This window comes from Chiloscyllium plagiosum, chromosome 18 (assembly GCF_004010195.1).
Source record: "Chiloscyllium plagiosum isolate BGI_BamShark_2017 chromosome 18, ASM401019v2, whole genome shotgun sequence".
In the NCBI taxonomy this organism is placed as follows: domain Eukaryota; kingdom Metazoa; phylum Chordata; class Chondrichthyes; order Orectolobiformes; family Hemiscylliidae; genus Chiloscyllium; species Chiloscyllium plagiosum.
The window spans coordinates 55,045,334-55,067,057 of record NC_057727.1 but is presented as its reverse complement, the minus strand read 5'-3'; the positions used below and the strand labels follow the sequence as shown (position 1 = coordinate 55,067,057).

Genomic DNA, 21,724 nt, shown 5'->3' with positions numbered 1-21,724 from the left:
CAATTTCTCCCGTTGCCACAATAATTTCAACTACATCTTTCAAAGTCACCAAGTAATGCTCTGTGCAACTGTGACAACAGTAATAAATCCATCATCTTTGGTTACCACCACAAACTCCATTCCCAACTAGGGCAATATTCCCATCCCTAATAACTGCCTGTGACTAAGCCAGACTGTATGCATCCACAGTGTCATATTTGGTCCTATGATGTACTTCTGGTCACACCATCACTGAGACCATCCATTTCCATCTCTGAAACATTGGTTGAATCCATAACACCTCAGTGTAACTGCTGTTGAAAACCTTGACCATGCCTTTCTATTCCCTAAACATTTCCTACCTTGCATAAGCTTGAGCTAATCCAAAGCTCTGCTACCAATGTCTTTACTTGAGCCACACCCCATTCCCCAATCAACCCAGTCTTTGCTAACCCTACAGTGGCCTCTGGTTAATCAACACCTCATATTCAAATGCTAACACTTGTTTTCAAATCCCTCCAAAGCTTCATCCCTCCCTTACTCTGTAACCTCATACTTTCTTCTGAGATAGCTAGGCTTCGCCAATTCTAGCCTTTTGGGCATCCTCCATTTTAATCGTCCCCATCATGAGTGAATGAAACTTCATTTGCAAAGATTCTGGGCTTACAAGTTTCCTCCCAAAACTTTGCTGCTGCACAATCTCTGCATCCTCCTTTATGGACGCTTCTTAAGATCCGTGTCATTGTCCAAATGTTTAGTGATTTCTCCTCATATCTACTTGTGTGGCTTGGTGCCAAATGTTGTTTAATAACTCTTGTGATTTGTTGGTGCAGCAAAGATGTTATAAAAATATAAGCTATTGTTCTAACTGTCACTATGTCAACACTGTCTTATCAATACCATAATGACAGTTGGAGTCCTCTTTTGACTTCTAGGATCTGAATGGCATGCCCCCCCCTCCCTCCCCCAACCCCCCCCCACACCCCACCCCAAACCCCCCCCAATCCCTATAGTACTGAAGTCAAGGATCATCGCACAGTCCTTTTTATTTTATCTGGTATTCAAAACCATGCAAGTCATCACCTTTGCCTTTCCTCCACATGAATATTATGTAATACTTTTAACTCTGCAAATTGTTTTTCTCAATGTGACAGAGCTGCTTTTGCTTTGTATTTTTCACCTTCAGGAATTCTCTCCAGACACAGCCCAAATGTGCAAGGTTCAGTTTTTTCTGCTAGAAACATTACAGAATTTATTTGAGCCAGAGTGCCAAACCTTCATAGATTCTCCAAATGCCTCCTTAATGTCCAACAGCTGAATTTTTTTTCACGATAAACATCTGAGGATTGAGCCTTCCTTCTCAACTTTCAGGTTTCCCCGGAAGGTGAAATGAGAACACTTGTCATGCCCAGATGCTAGTGTGCTAGGGGGAGGCATTAGCATTATGGTGTTGTCGTTCTGCTCATGAGTCCCTTATGCAGCATGGGTCCAAATCCTGCCAAGGCGGTTATTCCAATACAATTTTTAAAATAAATCTGGCCTAGTGGCAAACATGTAACCCATTGTCGATTGTTGTAAAAAATCCATCTGGTTCACTAATGCCCTTTACTGAAGAAACCTGCCAACGTTAGCTGGTCTGATCCCTGACCTAAAACAATGCAGTCAATTCTTAACTGCCCTTTCAAATGGCCCTTACAAGCCACAGTTTGTGGGGCAGTTAGGGATGGGCAATAAATGCTTGCCAAACCAGAATCACCTATCACCTATGCATGAATACAAGGAAATATTTATCAGAAGATATTTATGTACATGTCTTGAGATGATCTGAAAATGAATATAGTTGTTATCCTGGTCAGCAATTCTGTTTCAAGGCATTGTTGGTCAGCAGATTGCTGAAAACTAAGTCACAAGTTCTTGTTGTATTCCTTTGTGACAATCTCTAATTTATTCTTTTGTGATAAACATTGGAGGAGAGAAAAATATGGTGCATATTGGAGACAATAGAACAGGACAGTTAATTTAGGAGATCTTAGGCTAAGAATAAGCAAAGGTTCAATAACCTCTTTCTGTGTTATAAACCTCTGCAGTTCTACATTTAATGTCATTATTTTACTCCCCCTTCCTGCCATATGTCTGTTTCTGTGCTGCATGATGATTATACAAGGACACCAAGTACACATCATTACCGTGATGATGTGTCCACCTTTGCTATTTAAGGGATTATTATGGCTGATGATGCTGGAAGTGTCATGGCTAGGAATTTCTTCATAGCTCTCCTCACCCCATCAATGTAGTTAGCTTAGTAATAGGAGTCCTACAGTCCAATGATACAGAATGCTGCTGGTCTGAAAATCTAACATAATCATGCCTGGCCTTTTTTGCTGACTCAAATAATGTTCTTGGGACCCACAAGTTGTCAGACACTCAACACTGTTAAGATAGGTAAGATTGATTCCTCTATGGTAACCATGCCCTACTGAATATAGAGTCACAGAGATGTACAGCATGGAAACAGACCCTTCGGTCCAACCTGTCCACGCCGACCAGATATCCCAACCCAATCTAGTGCTACCTGCCAGCACCTGGCCCATATCCCTCCAAACCCTTCCTATTCATATACCCATCCCAGTGCCTCTTAAATGTTGCAATTGTACCAGCCTCCACCACTTCCTCTGGCAGCTCATTCCATACACATACCACCCTCTGCGTGAAAAAGTTGCCCCTTATGTCTCTTTTATATCTTTCCCCTCTCACCCTAAACCTATGCCCTCTAGTTCTGGACTCTCCGATCCCAGGGAAAAGACTTTGTCTATTTATCCTATCTATGCGCCTAACCAATGTCCTGTACAGCCGCAACATGACCTCCCAACTCCTGTACTCAATACTCTGACCAATAAAGGAAAGCATACCAAATGCCTTCTTCACTATCCTATCTACCTGCAACTTTCAAGGAGCTATGAACCTGCACTCCATGGTCTCTTTGTTCAGCAACACTCCCTCGGACCTTACCATTAAGTGTATAATTCCTGCTAAGATTTGCTTTCCCAAAATGCAGCACTTTGCATTTATCTGAATTAAACTCCATCTGCCACTTCTCAGCCCATTGGCCTATCTGGTCCAGATCCTGTTGTAATCTGAGGTAACCCTCTTCGCTGTCCACTACACCTCCAATTTTGGTGTAATCTGCAAACTTACTAACTGTACCTCTTATGCTCGCATCCAAATCATTTATGTAAATGACAAAAAGTAGAGGACCAGTATTGTGCGCCTACCGGTCGCAGAAATGCTGACAGTTTAATTTTCATTTGAATGTTGTCCTGTTAAAATCTTTCTGATTTCAGATGTTGCACCACATGTTCATTGAAAATTAAAAATTATCACCATATGTTAATAGCATTTGATCTTTCTGTCTCTTTGATCCAGTTCAGTAGATGCCAACTGTTGCCGGTTTCTGACATTAATGCATTATTTAATCAGTAGAACCTGTGCAAGACAGGACAGATGGAAAATTGAAATGATCTGTCTTGATTTGATCAAGGAGTTTGATAATGCTGAAAGCTATTATGTTTGCAGGCAAGGGAAAGAGTAGGGGCAGCTATGGGGAAAATGTATTTACAAGACTTTGAGTCAAAGATTCTTCCATTTCCTGACTGTTTGTTTTATTGTCACTTTGTAGCATTAATACAGTTCTAAACATACATTGGTTTCTGAGGTGTTGAAGCCATTTGTTTCTGATAGTATCTGAGGAGTATTAAAGGAAATATAGATGTAAGTGTTGGATCTAGATACGTTTTATCATTTCAAAGTACCATTTATGTATAGATGGGACAGATTTCTCACTGCCAAGTAGTATTTGATTTTCCCTTTATTCGTTCATTGTATGAGGGCATCGCTGGCTAGGCCAGCATTTATTGCCCAGAGGGCAGTTTAAGAGTCAACCATATTGCTGCAGGTGGAGTCAGATGTAGGCCAGATCAGGTAAGGATGGCAGGACACTTCCCTTAAGGATTTTTCCGACAACTGATTCATGGTCATCGTTAGACTTGGAAATTCAGATTTTTTTATCCCCACTGAGTTCAAATGCCACCATCTGCTCTGGTGAGATTTGAACCCATGCTCCCCAGGACGTGGCCAGGGTGTCTGAATTATTAGTCCAGTGACAATACCATCAGACCTTGCCTCCCCTATACACAAAGAAGAGTATTAAACAACATATTGAAGAGATTTTCTTTCTTCCATTCCTCCTATCGCAATCTTTTTGTCCAAAGATTTGTGTTTCTGGTTTGGAATGGCAGATTCCAAAGACTGTCAGTGAAACATCACAAAATGCAGATGTAATGAATTGGCTGTTTCTACGTTTTTCTCCCATCTTATTTTGCCCTTCCTTTCACTGAGACAGTCAACTTGTCTGTCCTGCGTTGACCGTTTCTTGGCATCATTAGTGAAAGAGCTGGAAATTTTCTGTGTACTGCCCAATTGTTCTACCAAAGTAGTTAAACTGTTCATTTATTTCACCACTTTTCAGTTCTCTGTTTTACTTATTTTTTTGTTCTCGCCTGGTCTCTCACTCTCTCATCTCGCTCCCCCACCTTTGTCTTCCTCTCTCTGTGCATTAGTCAGTGCCCATTTTTACAGACAGCTAAATCCAGACCTCACCAAGTGGTGAGGCACAAATTGGCAGCTGGAAACCACCTGTAGGCCTCAATAATTTATAAAGTAAATCTCTGGTACAGTAATATATCTCCTCTCACTTGATGATTGCTACAGAAGTGGTGGTAGCAAAACCAAAACTTTTTGTTAACTCTGAAGTAATTATGTGGCTGTCTGCAATTGAGTGAATGGTAAAATATACAAAAGAAGTATAGTCTGTTTGGGGGGGGGGCAGAGAGCTAGCGGTGTGATTGATATCATTCACAGACTCCTTTCTTCACAATCCAGACAGATAAAACAATGTGTCATTCTCAGTTTGGGGAATGTGAGTAGGGAATCAGTCCAAGTTTCATTGCTGTAGTTGTAAATTAATCCGGTAAAGCTTTAACTAATTTATTCTTGAAAGGTGATGTACTTTTGTCAAGTTTTTACCCTGAAATGTGCAAAGGCATGCTTCAGTCAAACGCACAACTGCCATTTATGGTCCTGGCTATGCAGGGAATGTTGCCACATTGGCATTCCATAACCAAGAGGATAGGTCTACATTTGGGAATTTCACTCCGCAGTGTAAACAGGGTGGGTTCCGCGACAGACTCAGCCTGGACAAGCAGTGCCACTTGCAGCTGAACTAGCCCTATTTAACGCCAAATTGGTATTGATGGACAAATTTCAGAGAGGACTACTGCTAAACAGGTTAGTGAGCATTACCTCATATTCCAAGCTCCTTGGATCTCAGTTGACCCGTGATTCGGGAGTTAATTTTAAATTTACCCCTTACATTAGGAAATTGGGAGGATCTGACCACTGAGGAGGCGGGCTCCTGTTGAGCCTGAAGCAGATGATGCAGAAAATCTAGGCCTGTAAACTTGGCTTTAAGAGACTTGTTGGAGATGTCGAGTCAACAGAAGAAAATGAAGCAGAGGTTCCAGAGATTGCAAACAGAATTAAGCAAAGGATGGAGGAAGCCATCCAGATTCTGTCTATTATCATGTCTCTGGCATGTGAGCACTTGGTTGTCTTTGAGATCATGTCTTGGAGACCCAGATCCAGTAGAACACGCAGTGGCTGCGGCATATGCATTTGGACCTGTAATCCATTGTGCTGGCATGGGTGCAGCTTCACTAGACAAGAAGGGGATAAGGCACCTAAATATCACTTCAGGTGCCCCTTTTCTTGATGGATGTGCCATACCACACTCACATGCAAAAGAAGCGTAAAGAATGGATGTTTTATTCCAGCATACTCAAAAGGTGACATTGCCTTTCTAATTCCCCTCTTCCAATGCCACAGTGTCTCTCACAGGTGAGGCCAAGGAGGATGCACCAGCAGACTTGGATTCCTCTAATCCCCAGCTCACCAGGATACCAGCCAAAGTCACCTTGGTCATCAGGGTACAGCAGTCAGCAGCTGCCTTCACCTTAGCTGTGGATGTTGAGAAAGCTTCAGGGGTATTGGTGTGAAAAGAAAGCTTAAGACATTATTAAGGCACAGTGGTGACACAGGCCTGAACATATATAAATTTCACTTGAAAATGCATGTTTAATCACAGTTGTCAAATATGTTGCCTTTTATTATGTTGCCAGTTTCCACAATGTTGTTGTGTCTTTCAGGCTTTGCATTTAATTCCCTCTCAATTGGTGGCTACAGGTCTGTGGATGCACCATTTATTGTGCCATAGTAAAATAGCAGTAGTATCTGTGAGTATCTTGCCGTGTATAGGATTGAACATTGGGCATTATTTATGGAGTTGCAGCCTGGGAATGCATCTGTCAACCTATCAGGTAGTGTTCACTGCAATGTCATCCCTCTGAGGCTGCTGCTTAACATTGTCCAGATGGTGCCCACATGATTGTCAATCTACTAAGTCTCACTCTGCTCTTATTGTCACTGTTCCATCCCCTGACTACCCTAAAATTTAATCCTAAGGACTCCAATAAGGACATCACCAACCCCATTCTTTAGGACCATTTATCCACTACACTGCCTGTCGAGAAGATCCTTCTATTGCCCAGTCACAGAAACACCACATTTGTGAAGAAATTACCCTTCCTCCCTTGACAGGAGGCACAATGCCTCTCATCCCCACACAGTCTGCTTCACTTAGCCTGCTCCATGCTCTAAACCGCTTTAATTTCCCCCATCCAATCTCAATCAATACCTCTTTGAGGAACGCTCCACACAGGGGACAAAGAAATGGCTATTCACTCCAAATTCCAGCAAATACAATGCCTCATCTGTGGTATACCGCTTGTATGCAGTCAAGGATTAGAAGGCATGGCCTGATTACATATGGATAACTTAATTATGAAAGGTAGCTTAATTCTGGTGAACAGGTCTTTTCACTGAACATGCATGACACCCAAATGCCTACAAAATGGTTTCTCACGCTTGCTGCTGGTAAACTGAACCTTTAAAGTTCAGAGAACTTAATTCCCAACTTTCATCTTACTATTGGGAAAGTTTATTTATGAGTCTGACACAATTAAGATTCCTATTTCTGCTCCCGAGAGCTTCATTGTGGTTTTGCTAAGGGCAACGTCATACCTTGTTATTAAACTCTGTTTTGTTGATGTAAGTGTTTAGTTGAGTTATTATTGCACTGTCACTCATGAGTTGGGTTTCTCTCCTTTGTTTCAGTGTTGTGAGCTTTGCAAGCAGCCAGTTAGCAACGAGAACCCCGTGGTGTATGGGGAGCGAGCAGGGTATGACAGGCTCTGGCACCCAGCGTGTTTTTTGTGTAGCTGGTGCAGAGAACCTCTGGTGGATCTCATCTACTTTTGGAAGAGTGGGAAGCTCCTATGTGGTCGCCATTTCTGTGAGAGTGAGAAGTACCGCTGTGTTGCCTGTGATGAGGTGGGTTTTTTGTAATTGGAAACATTGGTATCCTGCGTGGAAAAAATTTGGTCACACAACATAGTCTTTCGTGTTGGCTTATGCCTGCAAATTAAACTGTACAAGTGGACCACTGCCACTGCTGTAGTGATACTCTGTTGGATGGGTCCAAATAAAACAGATATCACCTCCTGTGATCTTCATTCTGCAACTCTGGATTTTGCAAAATAAAGCGATGCCCAGGGCAACCATCCACACGTAAAGCTACTGCTGCAACAGTACAGTCGGTCCTGAATAACACAGCTACAGCTTCAGAAAGTTTCTGCACTTCTGATGAACTTGGCAGAACTGTAAGCTGGTCAGAGATGTACAAGTTCACCAGCAGAGCAAAGAACCTGAAGGAAGTAATTTTTTTCCCACTCTACTTGCTCAGCCAAGCTCCTGATTGAGAGAGATAGATAACCACTTTATTGAAAAATCACTATAATGGCAGATGCCAAGTTATGATGATTTTACAAATGAAAACAAGTAATCATAATTATTTACATAGATATAGACAATCACTTAAAGAAAAATAAAGTTTAATACAATAAAGAGATTGCACAATGATAATCATTAAGTACGTACATAATTATAATAATTCACAAACTGTTGCTGTCCTTAATCTATAGAATAAAACTGAAAGATCTATTGCATTCTTCATCTTGTTCAAATGGCCACAGATTGTACATTGTCATGCTGATTTCATTCAATCTTTTACATCATACAATGGAGAGCATGTCTCATTTCAATAAAATTGTAGGTTATAGAGGATCTCAGCATAACATTTCAGTTTCTTTGCTTTGAGTGTGCATCATGTAGTAACACCCCAATAAAGAGATACATGTCCACATCCTTCTACATAAGAACAAAGGGTCCACAGGATCCAGTTCTTCATTACTCCTTGTGCTCTTGAGTGCAGGGTGATTTGTAGCAGCTATTTGCAGTCTGGTATAAAAGTTCTCCTTTATAAAGGGCCCTTTATGATCTTCATTATTGGCTGCCGATGTTTTCCACACAATATTGCTGTCAGAAAAACCATCAGTAGCATTGATCTTCAAACTAACCCACGGTTCTGAATATATCATGTAAGACATCAGGATCAGTGGCTCTATCTAAGTTTAACAATCATGCCCAGAGATGACACCAAAATATGAATCTATTCCTAACGTACAGATTTGTGAACAGTGGTCCGCACTCTGGCTGTTCTTTGGAGTTAACCTGGCCACGCTTCAATGGAAATCTGTACAAAGGCTAATTTTACACACAATTATGATATTTACTTTCAAATGTAGAATTAGGTTTTATTATCACGTGTACTCAAATACGGGGATACAGGAGTACAGTGAAAACATTCCATTTTGCCATTCAAGGCTCCACCTTAAGTAGACGCAAAATCTTCAGCAAAAAATGGCAACAAAGAAATAAGTTAAAAGTTCAATATTACAGTATAAAGTAGTAAATAAAAAATAAAGTTACAAGTTCCAAATTATAGTCATTCTTTAGTCTTGGGCCTGCAGTCACTCCAACCTGGGCTTTCCCCATGAGGGTTTGATCTCTCGCATGCTGGGCTTGATCTTGTGAACTTAATGGTCATATTTATAAAAGTAACATTCCATAGGCCTTGGATTGGCATTTAGTATCAACACCATATACAATCCAGTGGAGTGCATCTGTCTGGAATGGGATGATGTAAGTAGTAACCAAATTTATGGGTCCAGTCTTTGAGTTTGATAATACTTTGGTCATGAAATTATGCATTTAGCTGGGTTGATAGCGTATGCTAAGTCAGAAGATCGTAAGTTCAAGTACTCCAGTCATACATTTTCATAGTGCTATTGGAGTGTTGCGTGGTTTAATGTAGTTCATTTAAGTGATGGCCCCAATTGGTACACAAGTATCTGGAATAGGGCTGATGGAAATCTAAATGAGAATTGCTTTGAGGAAATAAAATCCTGTATTGAACGCAATCTTTCTTTGTTACAGTTAATTTTCTCAGAAGACTACGTAGAAAGTGAAGGACTGACATGGCACAAGAAACATTTCTGCTGCCTGGAATGTGAGCAGCCACTGTTGGGAAAGTCCTATGAGCTGGAGCAATCCAAGCTGTCCTGCACATCCTGTTACAAAAGCACCAAGAAAATATGATGGGCTTTCCCTGGAACACTGATCCATGTTGTGTTTTCATATGCAGTACACATTAAAGCTAAGAAAGTTTAGTCAGCTAAAAGCATAGGAAGCAGATCTAACTATGATACCGTAACCAGTTTCTATGAGTGAAGTAGTTCAACAGAGTGGGCATTTTTTTTGTTTTATTTATTGTCACTGTATTTTGTAAATGCATGTTACAAAATACAATGAAAAGTATTGTATAGTGTCACCACTCTCTGACGCCATCTTACAACATAGACACATAAACCAGCATATCGAATATAAAGGCAGAAAAATAAAGGATCCTTTAAAATCTCTACAAGATTCATATTAAGACCATGTTGAGGTTTGTGTTATTAATTGATTATTTTGCAATGCCCCTCTGAGCGAAACACTTTACCATCCATAGAAATGACCCTTTTTTAATATAAAATGCTCAATTGATGTAGGTTTGCTCACTGAGCTGGAAGTTTCATTTGGAGGCTCACTGATGATGTTACCTAGTATGGTGACGAAACATCTGAAACTGAACCTTCCAGCTCAGCGAGCAAATCTACAGCCAGAACCTCAACCTGAGCTACAAATCTTCTCAAAACTCAATAAAATGCTCAATCTCAGCATTCACCTTCTCCGTAAAACACTGCTGCACACAACCCTGACTGCTTGAAAAGAAATACTTCTATATAAATAGTTGTTAGATGTAGGTTTACATTTGTAAAAGTGACGATATTCAGCTGTAGATCACTGCTGGATAGATGACAGAAAATATTGAAAGAAATTGTTTGGATTAAGCATGCAATGGGTGTTGATATACTGAACTCCTCTCCCACTTATAGGTCTCTGGGAAACCAATGGTATCTCTTCTCTCCCAATTAGATTGGAAAAGAAGGATATGGATGTGAAGTGTTTAGTACCACTATATGGCTGGCTATCTTTTATCATTCAAATTTCAAGACCTAAAATATACCTTCACCCTTCAGAACCTGTCAATCTAAGGCTGCAAGATTTTATACTGGTTGAGGATAAAAACATTGCAGTCTCATTTGTACAGTCCCTTTATACAATATTGTGGAGGGATTCTGCTAGATTCCTTTCAATGTTTATATATTTAGAATTAAAAAAAACAACCTGAGGGCATGGCATGAAATGGCTCATGGAAAATTTAGTCTGGAATCTACTGAACGGACATTCCTGTGGGGGGAGTTTGAGCTAAAATTAAACTGCCGTTGGCATTCAATGTATACAGCTGTATATTATTGTAAAGGTGAAATCCTTTCGGATGATCACTAACAAAATATCAGCACTTGGAATTGCATCCATTGTATTTTGCAGTTTAATTTAAACAAGCATTCTTGAGTGAAAAAGATGACGTGAGAATTTCCCAGAAGACCCCCATCTGCCTCAGTTGGCAATGGCAGTGAATGAGCCAACCTTATGATTTGATTGAACAATGCTGAACTAGTGCAGGAGGAAGGGTTTTGCTGTGCCCGGCTCTCGAAGGGAAAATCAACCAGGATTCACATTTCCACATCATCATCCAGTAACCTCTGTCTGTGAATGAAGGGAAAAGTAACGTTCTGCTGCAATGCCTATCATAGTCAGATAACCCCTCGGCATACTCTGTGCAATGGCAGAGTGGTCACATGGGTCAGACACAGAAATGGACTCCTGTACCTGTGGGCTGTGCCACAGAAAGAAATGATTACCTCCTACAGAGGCACTGAGAAAACTTAACAGCAATCATATCTGTCAGTTTACAGTTTAAGGTTACTGTTTCTGAGGGGATCCAGGCTAATGTTAGCTTCAATTTGACCAAATTGTACAAAGTCATAAGGGCATGTAAAGCTTGAATTTTGAATGTGCTCTTGGGTAATTACATTGTTGATGGGATTTCTTTTATGACAGAGAGACCAATCTTGGTGTCTTCATGCTGAGAATGTTCCTGTTTAAGATATTATTGCACAGCTGCTAATACAACACATTCAAGTGATATTTCTCTTGCAGCAGATAAGTTGACACTTAGATGTATTGGAGAAAGAAATGCCAGAAGTCTACATCTGTACAATTTATTAATGCAATGATATTTAGATACCAGTTAACTTCAGACAGAGACAGAATAAAGTTGCAATTATTGTCTTTTTACATAGTTACTTTTGGAAAAGTATCTCAGTGCTTCACATCAGAATAACTTCAAGATTTCTAGATTAAAAATGCATTAATTCTTAGCTGTAGTTGAAACTATATGTAGTGTCTGGGCCTATGAAGTAAAAAGTTATGAATTCACATTTCCAGCTAAGAGCATCATTGAGGTGGTGCACATGATGGGAACTGGAGCATGGGGGGCAGTCGACATGTAAAGTCCCCAGCCCATTAATTCCTATAGAACCTATTGACTTGTATATCAAAAGTTTTTCCCCATAGGCACTCCTTGATAGCTTAAGCTATATGTCACTCATATGAATCTGTACACTAGTTTGGTTCTTGTGTTAGTGACCATATCCCATTGAGATATTGGGGTTTCTTCAGTTTAAGACATTTCCTTGCAATGTTTTGTTGACGATAAAACATTCAATACAGATGCAACATGTTTGCAATCTCAGTGTGCATTTCTGGAGACTGAGTGTTATGGACCAGACCAAGCCCTTTTTAAAATATTAAGAAGATAGTCTAGACCCTAACTTTTTATTTTCTTTTAAAGGTAAATATAAGATGTTGTGTTCCAGAGGCAACTCAATTAGTCAAACTGTCAGGCTTGAACCAAAACACATTTTATTCGTACACTATAATTAAAATTCAGACAAAATATAAAGAAAAGAATTGCCTTAACTTTAGCTATTCAAATGCTTAATATATGTTAACTACTGCTAATTAACTGTTCCAATATATTAACATCCTATAAACATACCCTTGACAAAAGCAAATTCAGCAAAATAGATTGTCTCCCATGCAATTCGAGCAGCAGGAAGAGAAATAAGTTTTTAGCTGTAACGGAGAGGAATAAATTTCCACATTCAGTCTGAAGACTCCAGCAACTGCTACTGAAGCCTAAAACAGCCTAAAACTAAATAAATCTGATTCTGCGGAAACTTGACCTTACCCATTCAGGCAGCTGCTAATTGTTCCAACTTTAAAAAAAACCCGAGGCTTCACAATCTGTTTATTGGATTTCAAGCAGACTGCTAGGAACCTCTGTTTCAACATTCATTGAAAAAAAAGGACAAAATGCATCACTTAAAGCCATAGTATTGTCACTGCTAGGATGGACAATATCAAAAGCATGAAATCTTCATTCTATGTGAATTAATGCCTCTATTTTGATTAATGGATGGAGTATTAATACATTGAATGTTCACAGTAATATCTACTAGTTTTACTGAGTGCAACAAGTAGATGGAATCTCAAAGATGGAGGCGGAGGAGTAAAAAAAAATATTTTTCCAGAAAATAAATCAGAAACCCATGGGATCAAGTGGAATACTGGATTAATGTCCTCCCAATATTAGACACCATTGCCTCCAATGAGGAGGAAAATCAGATCAGTTCAAAAACCAGTGTTGCATGTGACATGTTAGTCTCCTGACACTGACTTCAATATTTTGAGTCGAACTGCATGGCCCTGTTGTAGACTTTGACACAGAGAACTGCAGATGTACACTGTTGTGTGCACTGAACACTGACTGTCCAGAGGCATGCTTATCACTGAGGATTAAAGAATGAAAGGAAAATGTTATCTGATATGTTTGAGTTTTTTTTCTTCCACATGCAACAATGATAGTTTTTAAGTTAATGATTGTGTGTCTGTTTGTGCAACTATGAATGATTCATTTAAATGCAGACTTTTGTAGATATTTAACCCTTTTGAAAACTTAAATAAAAACTCAGAGCACAAGAATTTTGTATTTAGTTGTAAATGTTTCCTAGTTCTGTAAGCTGCCTTTCCCCAATTTCATTCATAATTTAGTACAATTTATGGAAAGTGCATGTGATACAGACTCCACAGCAATATTGCAAAAGCACAAATTGCCTGAAATGTATTCAGATAGTTTTATTCCTTCTAGCAAGATCTGATGTGTTCTATGAACTGTTCCTTGAGACTCTCAGGACTCAGCAATGTCAAATGACACCAGTGTCCTTGAATTTTTGTTGCTTTTGCAAAAAGATTTAGACCCTCAGTCAAAGCTGCCCCTTGTCCTAGATGATAGAAATGCCAGCATTTATAGTGATATTCATGTCTAGTGAATGGTATATTAGTTATTTCTCACAATTTGCCTCCTTGGGTGTTTCATTTTATTTCAGCAGGACTTGTTTTTTAACCGGAGGCCAGAGGAGGTGCTTTTCAAACTAAATTCCTGAGGATCATGTTGTAAAATATGTAAATCGCACACAACGTTTTCCTTCTTAACAGTTGCCGAAGCCAATGGGTACAAACAATCTCACTATATTACTCATAAATTCTAGTTGTTTCTCTTAAAGTGTCAGGCAGACTGTCAAATGGCATAATGCTTCCACCTTTCCCAATTTTTCCCTGGAGAGCATATAAATATATTACCCTACTGTTGGAGCTGGCATGAATCTATCATGATATTGCATTATAGCTACTGGAAGTTGTACCTTGAGTTAAAATTTTTGTGAAGACTTACAATTGTCCCCACAAGTGATTCTGAAGGTTCTGAATAACTGGTGCCCACCAACTGGGTAGTCCTTTATAATATGATCAGGCCTGAAAGGTTGAAAGAAGGTTATTTGTCACACCCATATCAATAACATTATTAAATATAACTATATACACAAGATGGTAAGCGAGAACATACCAAAAACACTGCACACTTGATGTTATTATGAAATGACTCCTTATGTACGTATAGCTTTTATTAGAGTGAACTTATAGTTAACTCTTTAGTCCACACTCTTCATTCTTGGGCAATGATACACCAGGCACAACAGTGACCATCTGACATTGACACAAAGGCATTATCCAATGTATGACATTGGTTCAACAACAAAAATGGCGACCTATCTGAATTATCCCCTTGCATTATTCCAGGACACACAAGGTCAATGACAGTGTCTCATTTCAGAGTGGCATGGTAGCTCAGTGGTTAGCACTGCTGCCTCACAACGACAGGAGCTCCGGTTCAATTCCTACCTTGGGCGATTGTGTGGAGTTTGCACGTTCTCCCCATGTCTGTGTGGGGTTTTTTTGGATGCTCGGGTTTCCTTCCAAAGTCCAAACATGTGCAGATCAGGTGAGTTGGCCTTGCTATATTTCCCCATAGTGTTAGGTGCATTAGTAGGGGAATGGGTCTGGGTGGGTTACCCTTCGGAGGGTCGGTGTGGACTTTTTGGGCGGAAGGGCCTGTTTCCACACTGTAGGGAATCTAATCTAAAACTTGGGGCTGTTATGATGTACAAGGACTGGTTCACGTTGGACCATTGAGTTTGAGCATCCTAATAAAAGTTGAAACTATCAGAAAATTTATGGGGCTACATTCACAAGTAGGTGGTTATAATGCAAATAGTTGAGCCAACACACTTGGTAAAAATCATACCTCATAACCTCATCTGTTAAGATTTCAGGTAAGGGAGAAACATTGGTGAGAGATATCCTAATCCATAAGACAATTTGAGTACATTGACCTTTATGCATCTGATTGTGGGAACCTTTAGAAAGTGTGCATTGCATTTCTTGTGGAAAATGTCCAATTTTAAGTGTTTAGGGACATAGGATGTTGCAAGGTGCAAGACTGGGTATAGAAAGGGGCAAGTGTCCAAGTGATAACTATTCTCAAAAACAAACTATGTAGAGTAGCCTGAATCTTACAGTGTCCAGACCAGTGAAATCTGAATGTTTCTGTCATGAAGTGGTTCACGCACATGAGAGATGTGGTGGGGCTATATTAATCTCACTGGACTAGTAAACCAGAGCTCCAACAATCTTGGTACATGGTTTCAAATCTTGCCATAGCAGATGAAATTTGAATTTAAAGAATTTTTTTACAAAATGTTATCCTAATGGAGACGATTACTGTCAAATATTGTAAAAGACCCTTCTGGTCCACTAATGTTCCTTAGTGAAGGAAATCTTCCAGCCTTGTCCAGGTTGGCTTAAATGTAACTGAAAATCCAGCAATGTGGTTGACATTTAACTGTCTCCTGATGTAGTTAGCAATCCATTTAGTTATACAAAACCTCTACAAAATCTAAAGAAAGGAATGAAGTGTGACCAACCAGTTGGTATTGACCTAGGCTCTGAAAATGACAACAGAAAAGATAGCCTGGTTGATTCTGCATAGTAGTCCTACTAGCATCTGGGAGCTTGTGGCAAAATGTGCAGAGCTATCCCTCAAGCTATTCAAGGGAGAGTCTGACATATTCATACTGACACCTTACAATGACCCAGACATCATCATCATCACTGAGGTACATTTTGGTCCACTGACTGGACAAACCCAGCAGAGGTTGTGACAAAGTGGAATATAGTCAGGAATGTGTTGGCCTGGGAGTCCTCAACATTGACTTAAGAACCCATGAACTCTAATGGCATCAGGTCCATCATGGGCAAGGAATCAACCTGCTGATTTTCACCTAATATCCTCCGTCCTCCATATTGAACACCATTGAAAGTGGCAAGGGCACTGCCTTCAATGTCCATCAGCAGCAGTGGCTCAACAGAATCCCCACTGATCTAATGGGATTGACATGTATGGGGAGAAAACAGGAACAAAGAGCTACTTTGGATAATCAGCCATGACTATATTGAATGGTGTAGCAAGCTCAAAGGGCTGGATGGCCTGTTACTGCTCTTATTTCCTATGTTTTTCCATAGTTCTAACTCACTCCTCAATGCTCAGTTTGGGTACCACCAGCACCACTAGCTCCTGATCTCATTACAGCCTGAGTGAGAAGTGAGAGTGACTGCCCTTGACATCAAAGTAGCATATGGCCAATGGTATCAATGAACCCACGCAAAACTGGAGTCAATGGGAATCATGGGAAAAGCTCTCTGCTGGCCAGTGTCATATGTGACACATTAAAAAGATGATTGTGGTTGCTGGAAATGAGTCATCTGAGCTAAATATCTATCAACGTCCTGCAGAGATACTATTACCAGAAAACTAACCAAACCAGCCATAAAAATGCACAGACCAGGTCAAGGGTTAGGAAGTCTGCAGTGAGTAACTTACCTCCTGTGTCTTCCGGCCTGTCCACCATCTACATGTCCAGAGTGTGATGAAACACTCTATTCTCCTGAGCAGGGACAGCATCAACAACACTCAAGAAGCATTCCACTATCTAAAATAATCTAGCTTGTTTGATTGGCACATCATTGCTCACCTTCAACAATCAATCCTTCCACCACCAATGTACATTACTAAGACACAGCGCAGTCACTCCCTTGACAACACCTTCCAAAACCACAACCACTACCACATAGAAGGAAAAGGACAGCAGATGCTGGAGAAAACCAAAACCTGCGAGGTTTTCTCCAAACCATACACCATCCTGCTCTGGAAAGGTATCGCCTGTCTTGCACTGTTGCTGAGTCAGATTTCTCCTTTCTTGTCAGCTCCTTCCACCCCAAGACACAATTCTTGCAGCAGGGCAAGAAGGCAGCTGATCACCACTTTCTCCAGGGCCATTAGGGATGAGCAATGTAAGCTTGGCGAGCCAGCGACGCTCACACCCCGTGAACGAAGAGCTAGAAAGCACATGTACTGCAATTGCTCAGGAAGTTTAAACTTCTAATAGAGTAATAGAGCCACAGAGATGGACAGCACAGAAACCAACCCTTCTGTGCAACTCATCCATGCTGACCAGATATCCTCAAAAAATCTAGTCCCATTTGTTAGCACTTGGCTCATATCCCTCTCAACCCTTCCTATTCATATACCCATTCAGTTGCCTTTTAAATGTTTTGGACCGGGGTGGACAAAATTTAAAAATACACGACACTAGGTTATCGTCCAACAAGTTCATTTGGAAGTAGCTGATGAAGCTAGTACTTCCAAATAAATCTGTTGGACTATAACCTGGTGTTCTGTGGTTTTTAACTTTTAAATTTTGTAATTGTACCAGCTTCCACCACTTCCATTGGCAGCTCATTTCATACACACACCACCTCTTGCATGAAAAAGTTGCCCCTTACTTCCCTTTTAAATCTTTCCCCTCTCATCTGACTGACCTTCATTCATCAAGACACTATGCAAATTAATTTGACACCGATTATGAAGTCTGAGGTTTAGGATAGATGCACAAGACTTACCTCGATACTGAGCCTGGAAATATTCCACAGTTTAATATCTTGTCTCAGATTAGACAGGGTAGTTCAACTGAACACCATAACCGACACTGCCACCTACTTGACATGACGCTGTCCCCACTACCCACACCAGATGTGACTTGACAGCTTGCCTCCATACATCCACTCACCCATCCATTCACTCTCCCACCCACTCAGCCATCCACACACATTCACCACAGGAATTGCAAAGCACACCTTTTAAAGATTATGGAATCAGATTGTAAATGTCAATATAATACATATGTACAGTGAAGAACAAAGCACTGATTCATGATGAACAATAAGAGGTGACATTGCTGAAAATAGTAGATTTACAATAGCAAAGTGCAAAAAATTATGTATATGAAAATGAATTTATGAATTTGCGTCTGTATGGGTGGATGTACAAGAGTGTGTACATGAAAGTGTATAATGAATGTGCGTATTGATTCTCTGTGCTTACGTGAGCATGTAAGTTTGAACATCAGTTTGGGGCGTTTGTGTGACTAAATATGTCTACTTGTGTGCATGTTTTTGAGAGAATGTTTTGTGTGTGTCTGTTTGTGTGTGTCATGTGTAACCTGCACAGCAGTGGCGAGCACTAGTAGATAGGCTGTCTGGGGGAATTGCATTCATGTGTTGGCATTGTTCCAGATGTCTCTAATGTGCAAGTTCTTCTTTTTAAACTCAGTCACCAACAGGATTTCTACAATGTGTGACTGCATGGGAAGGTGTGCTCAGCAGAGACAATATTCAATTACTCGGTGCCAAAAGCAGTTTACCAGCAGCGTTCATTTTAAACTACAATCACAGAAGATAATTTAAGTCAAATCCCCTCGTGGATCAACCAGTAAAACAAATGTAATTGAGAAATAACAGAGCAACTGGTGCTCGGTTGACTAAGCTCAGTTAAGATGGCGGTGAATATTTTATATCAGACTCTGTAGCCTGGATAACGATGGAGAAAAGCAGGGTCAGTATCAAACAGAATTTACCGGGATAATGTCAGTGTAGGATGAGAACAGGACAGAATTTACTTTGATGACCCCGATGGTTGAATGGCATTGTTGTCATTGTCGTCCTAATAATGTCGTCATGCTTTGCTGCCTTTGCATCATAATATACTTAAGCTTAATCTAGAAACAGGATTCTTCTGAACATCCATTCCCCTAATTTTCTATGTCTTTATTGCCCCACCCTTCATTTTACACCCCCACATCTTTCCAGAAATATACCTCACATGCAAACATTTTTATACCTATCTTGAGGAATAGAATACCTAAATTTGGCTAACACAGTTTTAGTTTGTACATTGGTTGTAAATGGTTGTATAGTGAACTCTGATCTGCTCAAACATTTCTGCCTAATGAATGGCTGGAATCAATTATAAAGAGCAATTTGTCATAGAAAGCCAACTTTAATGTTGGGATGAGAGATATTAGAGATAAAAATAATAGTTGCAATTTTACGGTTAAAGTATGAGAAGCAATATGTGCATTTAGAACCAATAGATTCCAGAGATGGTTACTTAATAAAAGTGGAGTTTTATTAAATTTGGGCAAGTCCACCAGCATTGGAAAACTATTATCACACAACTTCTGTTTGTCATTTGACCTGACTATGAAGATCTGAGATCCCTGCCCAGCACAGCAGTTGAAGCTACCTTGTTGAATGTTTCTAAGGCAAGGATGTTTGAAATGTAAAAGAATCAAGGGTTATGGTGGATGAATGGGTAAGTGGAGCTGAGTCCACGAAAAGATCAGCCATGATTTTATTGAATGTCTTGTTTTTAGATTAGATTAGATTACTTACAGTGTGAAAACAGGCCCTTCGGCCCAACAAGTCCACACTGCCCCGCCGAAGCGCAATCCACCCATACCCCTACATGTACCCCTTACCTAACACTACGGGCAATTTAGCATGGTCAATTCACCTGACCTGCACATCTTTGGACTGTGGGAGGAAACCGGAGCACCCGGAGGAAACCCACGCAGACATGGAGAGAATGTGCAAACTCCACACAGTCAGTCGCCTGAGGCGGGAATTGAACCCGGGTCTCTGGCGCTGTGAGGCAGCAGTGCCAACCACTGTGCCACCGTGCCGCCGACAATGGGCGCAGGCTGGATGGGCCAAATGGCCTACTCCTGCTCCTAGTTCTTATGTTCTTATGTAAATAATGTATAATAGTATAATATAATAATTACAAATAAAGCATTCAGAACTAACATCAGAAAATCTTTATTTTTCGAAAACATGTTGTGAATACAATAGGCAATTCTCATTCTTTCCTCATTTAGTTTTTGCAGGTCTGAGTTCCAGAGTCTGTGAAGGTTTATTCTTAAAGCTTCAGAGCTTTGAAACTGAAGCATTCAGAGACAAATGAAAACATCTACTGACACCTCAGACCTGGATTGAAGTGCCAGCCGCCAAAAGTAAATGACTGGGATTTCCTTGCATAGACGCCAATAAATGATATTGAGTCATGAAGAAAACACAGGCATTCTGCAGGCAGACAATCATCCCTTCTTGTGAGGGCCCTTGGGTTTATTTATCTGTGCCAGTTGAAATAAACAGAAGCCAGTACAGAGTGGGAAACAGTATTTTGTTCAAGAAACTGCCTTATTTATTGGACTAATAAATTCAATGGTGGGAAGGGGAGGTAGTATGGTGGATGAGAGTGGAAGGTGATTATAGAACAGAAGGTCTATGCACGGTATGTCTAAGGAGGAAAGACCCCTTCCCAATTGGTCAAAGGCTACAGACTTAGCAACAGAGCAGACTGAGGTGAATGAATAGAATAATTGTGGCTGCGCCTTCTTTCTAGTCCATCTTAAACCAATTTTCTTCCTACCCCCTTGAAGAAAAACAGTTAAAAACCTGTTAACATCAGAACCTTAACACCGCCATCTACCTAAAAAAAGAAAGTTGTGGTTTTAATGCATGCTGTATTTGGCAATTGCTCAACAGACAAACATCTGTGTTCATACAGAAAAAAATATTTTCAAACCACCAAGGATCTTATTACCTGTTAGTGTTAATAGAGGAATAATAAAATAAGAAAGAACGGTTTCTTGGTTAGCAAGCAATATACTTTGGCTTTATAGGAATTTCCATGCTTTATTAGTTTTACTCCTTCTTTCTACTTTTCTTTCCCAAAAGAGTGTTTTCTGGAACAGGTTTTCCTTCTCATATTTTCACTTACACAAAGGCCAAGTGTTTTGCCCTTACTGTAAGTGAGTGCTTCAGCTCCTTAAGCACTGAATCCCATGAGTGACCTGATTTGTATTTAAACTATACAGTGTCTCAAATAACTTCTCCAATTAACCACATTTAAAGCGACCAAATATTTAAAATGACCACAGGCAACTGTTGCCAGTCAGCTACAGCAGATGTGGCTATAGGCCCAGTGTGATGGACAATTGATTGTGTCGTGCAAATGATCACAAAGAACATCACAGAATGAGTTTACTGACTTCACAATGCCTGTAAATGCATGAGGGAGAGGGGAGTAGTACAATGATGTATAGCTGGGATTCAATGGCATGGAGAAAGAGAAGACTATGTGGAACATGAATAATTGCAGGGTCAAAAAGAAAGATCAAAATATCCACCATCAACTGCATAAAGTAGATGGTCTCCCCTGTCCAAACTGGACTGAGCAGGCCTCAGATGTGTCATGTGATTGAAACTGGCCTGAGAAACTGCAACTTTACCTTCCCAGGACTCAGCAGATCCATCAGCCACCAGCTTGACTGTGAACCAGACTCTACAACAAACTGCAATTCATCAAGCA

General features: G+C 40.2%; 1 protein-coding gene across 1 annotated transcript in view; it reads left to right on the top strand.

The window, feature by feature from the left end:
• Positions 1-10,139, top strand: part of lmcd1 (LIM and cysteine-rich domains 1) — a 62,034-nt gene extending 51,895 nt beyond the window's left edge. Inside the window, exons 5-6 of the mRNA XM_043708407.1 lie at positions 7,267-7,482; positions 9,487-10,139. Coding sequence (XP_043564342.1) covers positions 7,267-7,482; positions 9,487-9,648 — 378 coding nt within the window. The 3' untranslated portion in view covers positions 9,649-10,139. The remainder of the gene's footprint in view (positions 1-7,266; positions 7,483-9,486) is intronic.
• The last annotated feature ends 11,585 nt before the right edge of the window (positions 10,140-21,724 follow it).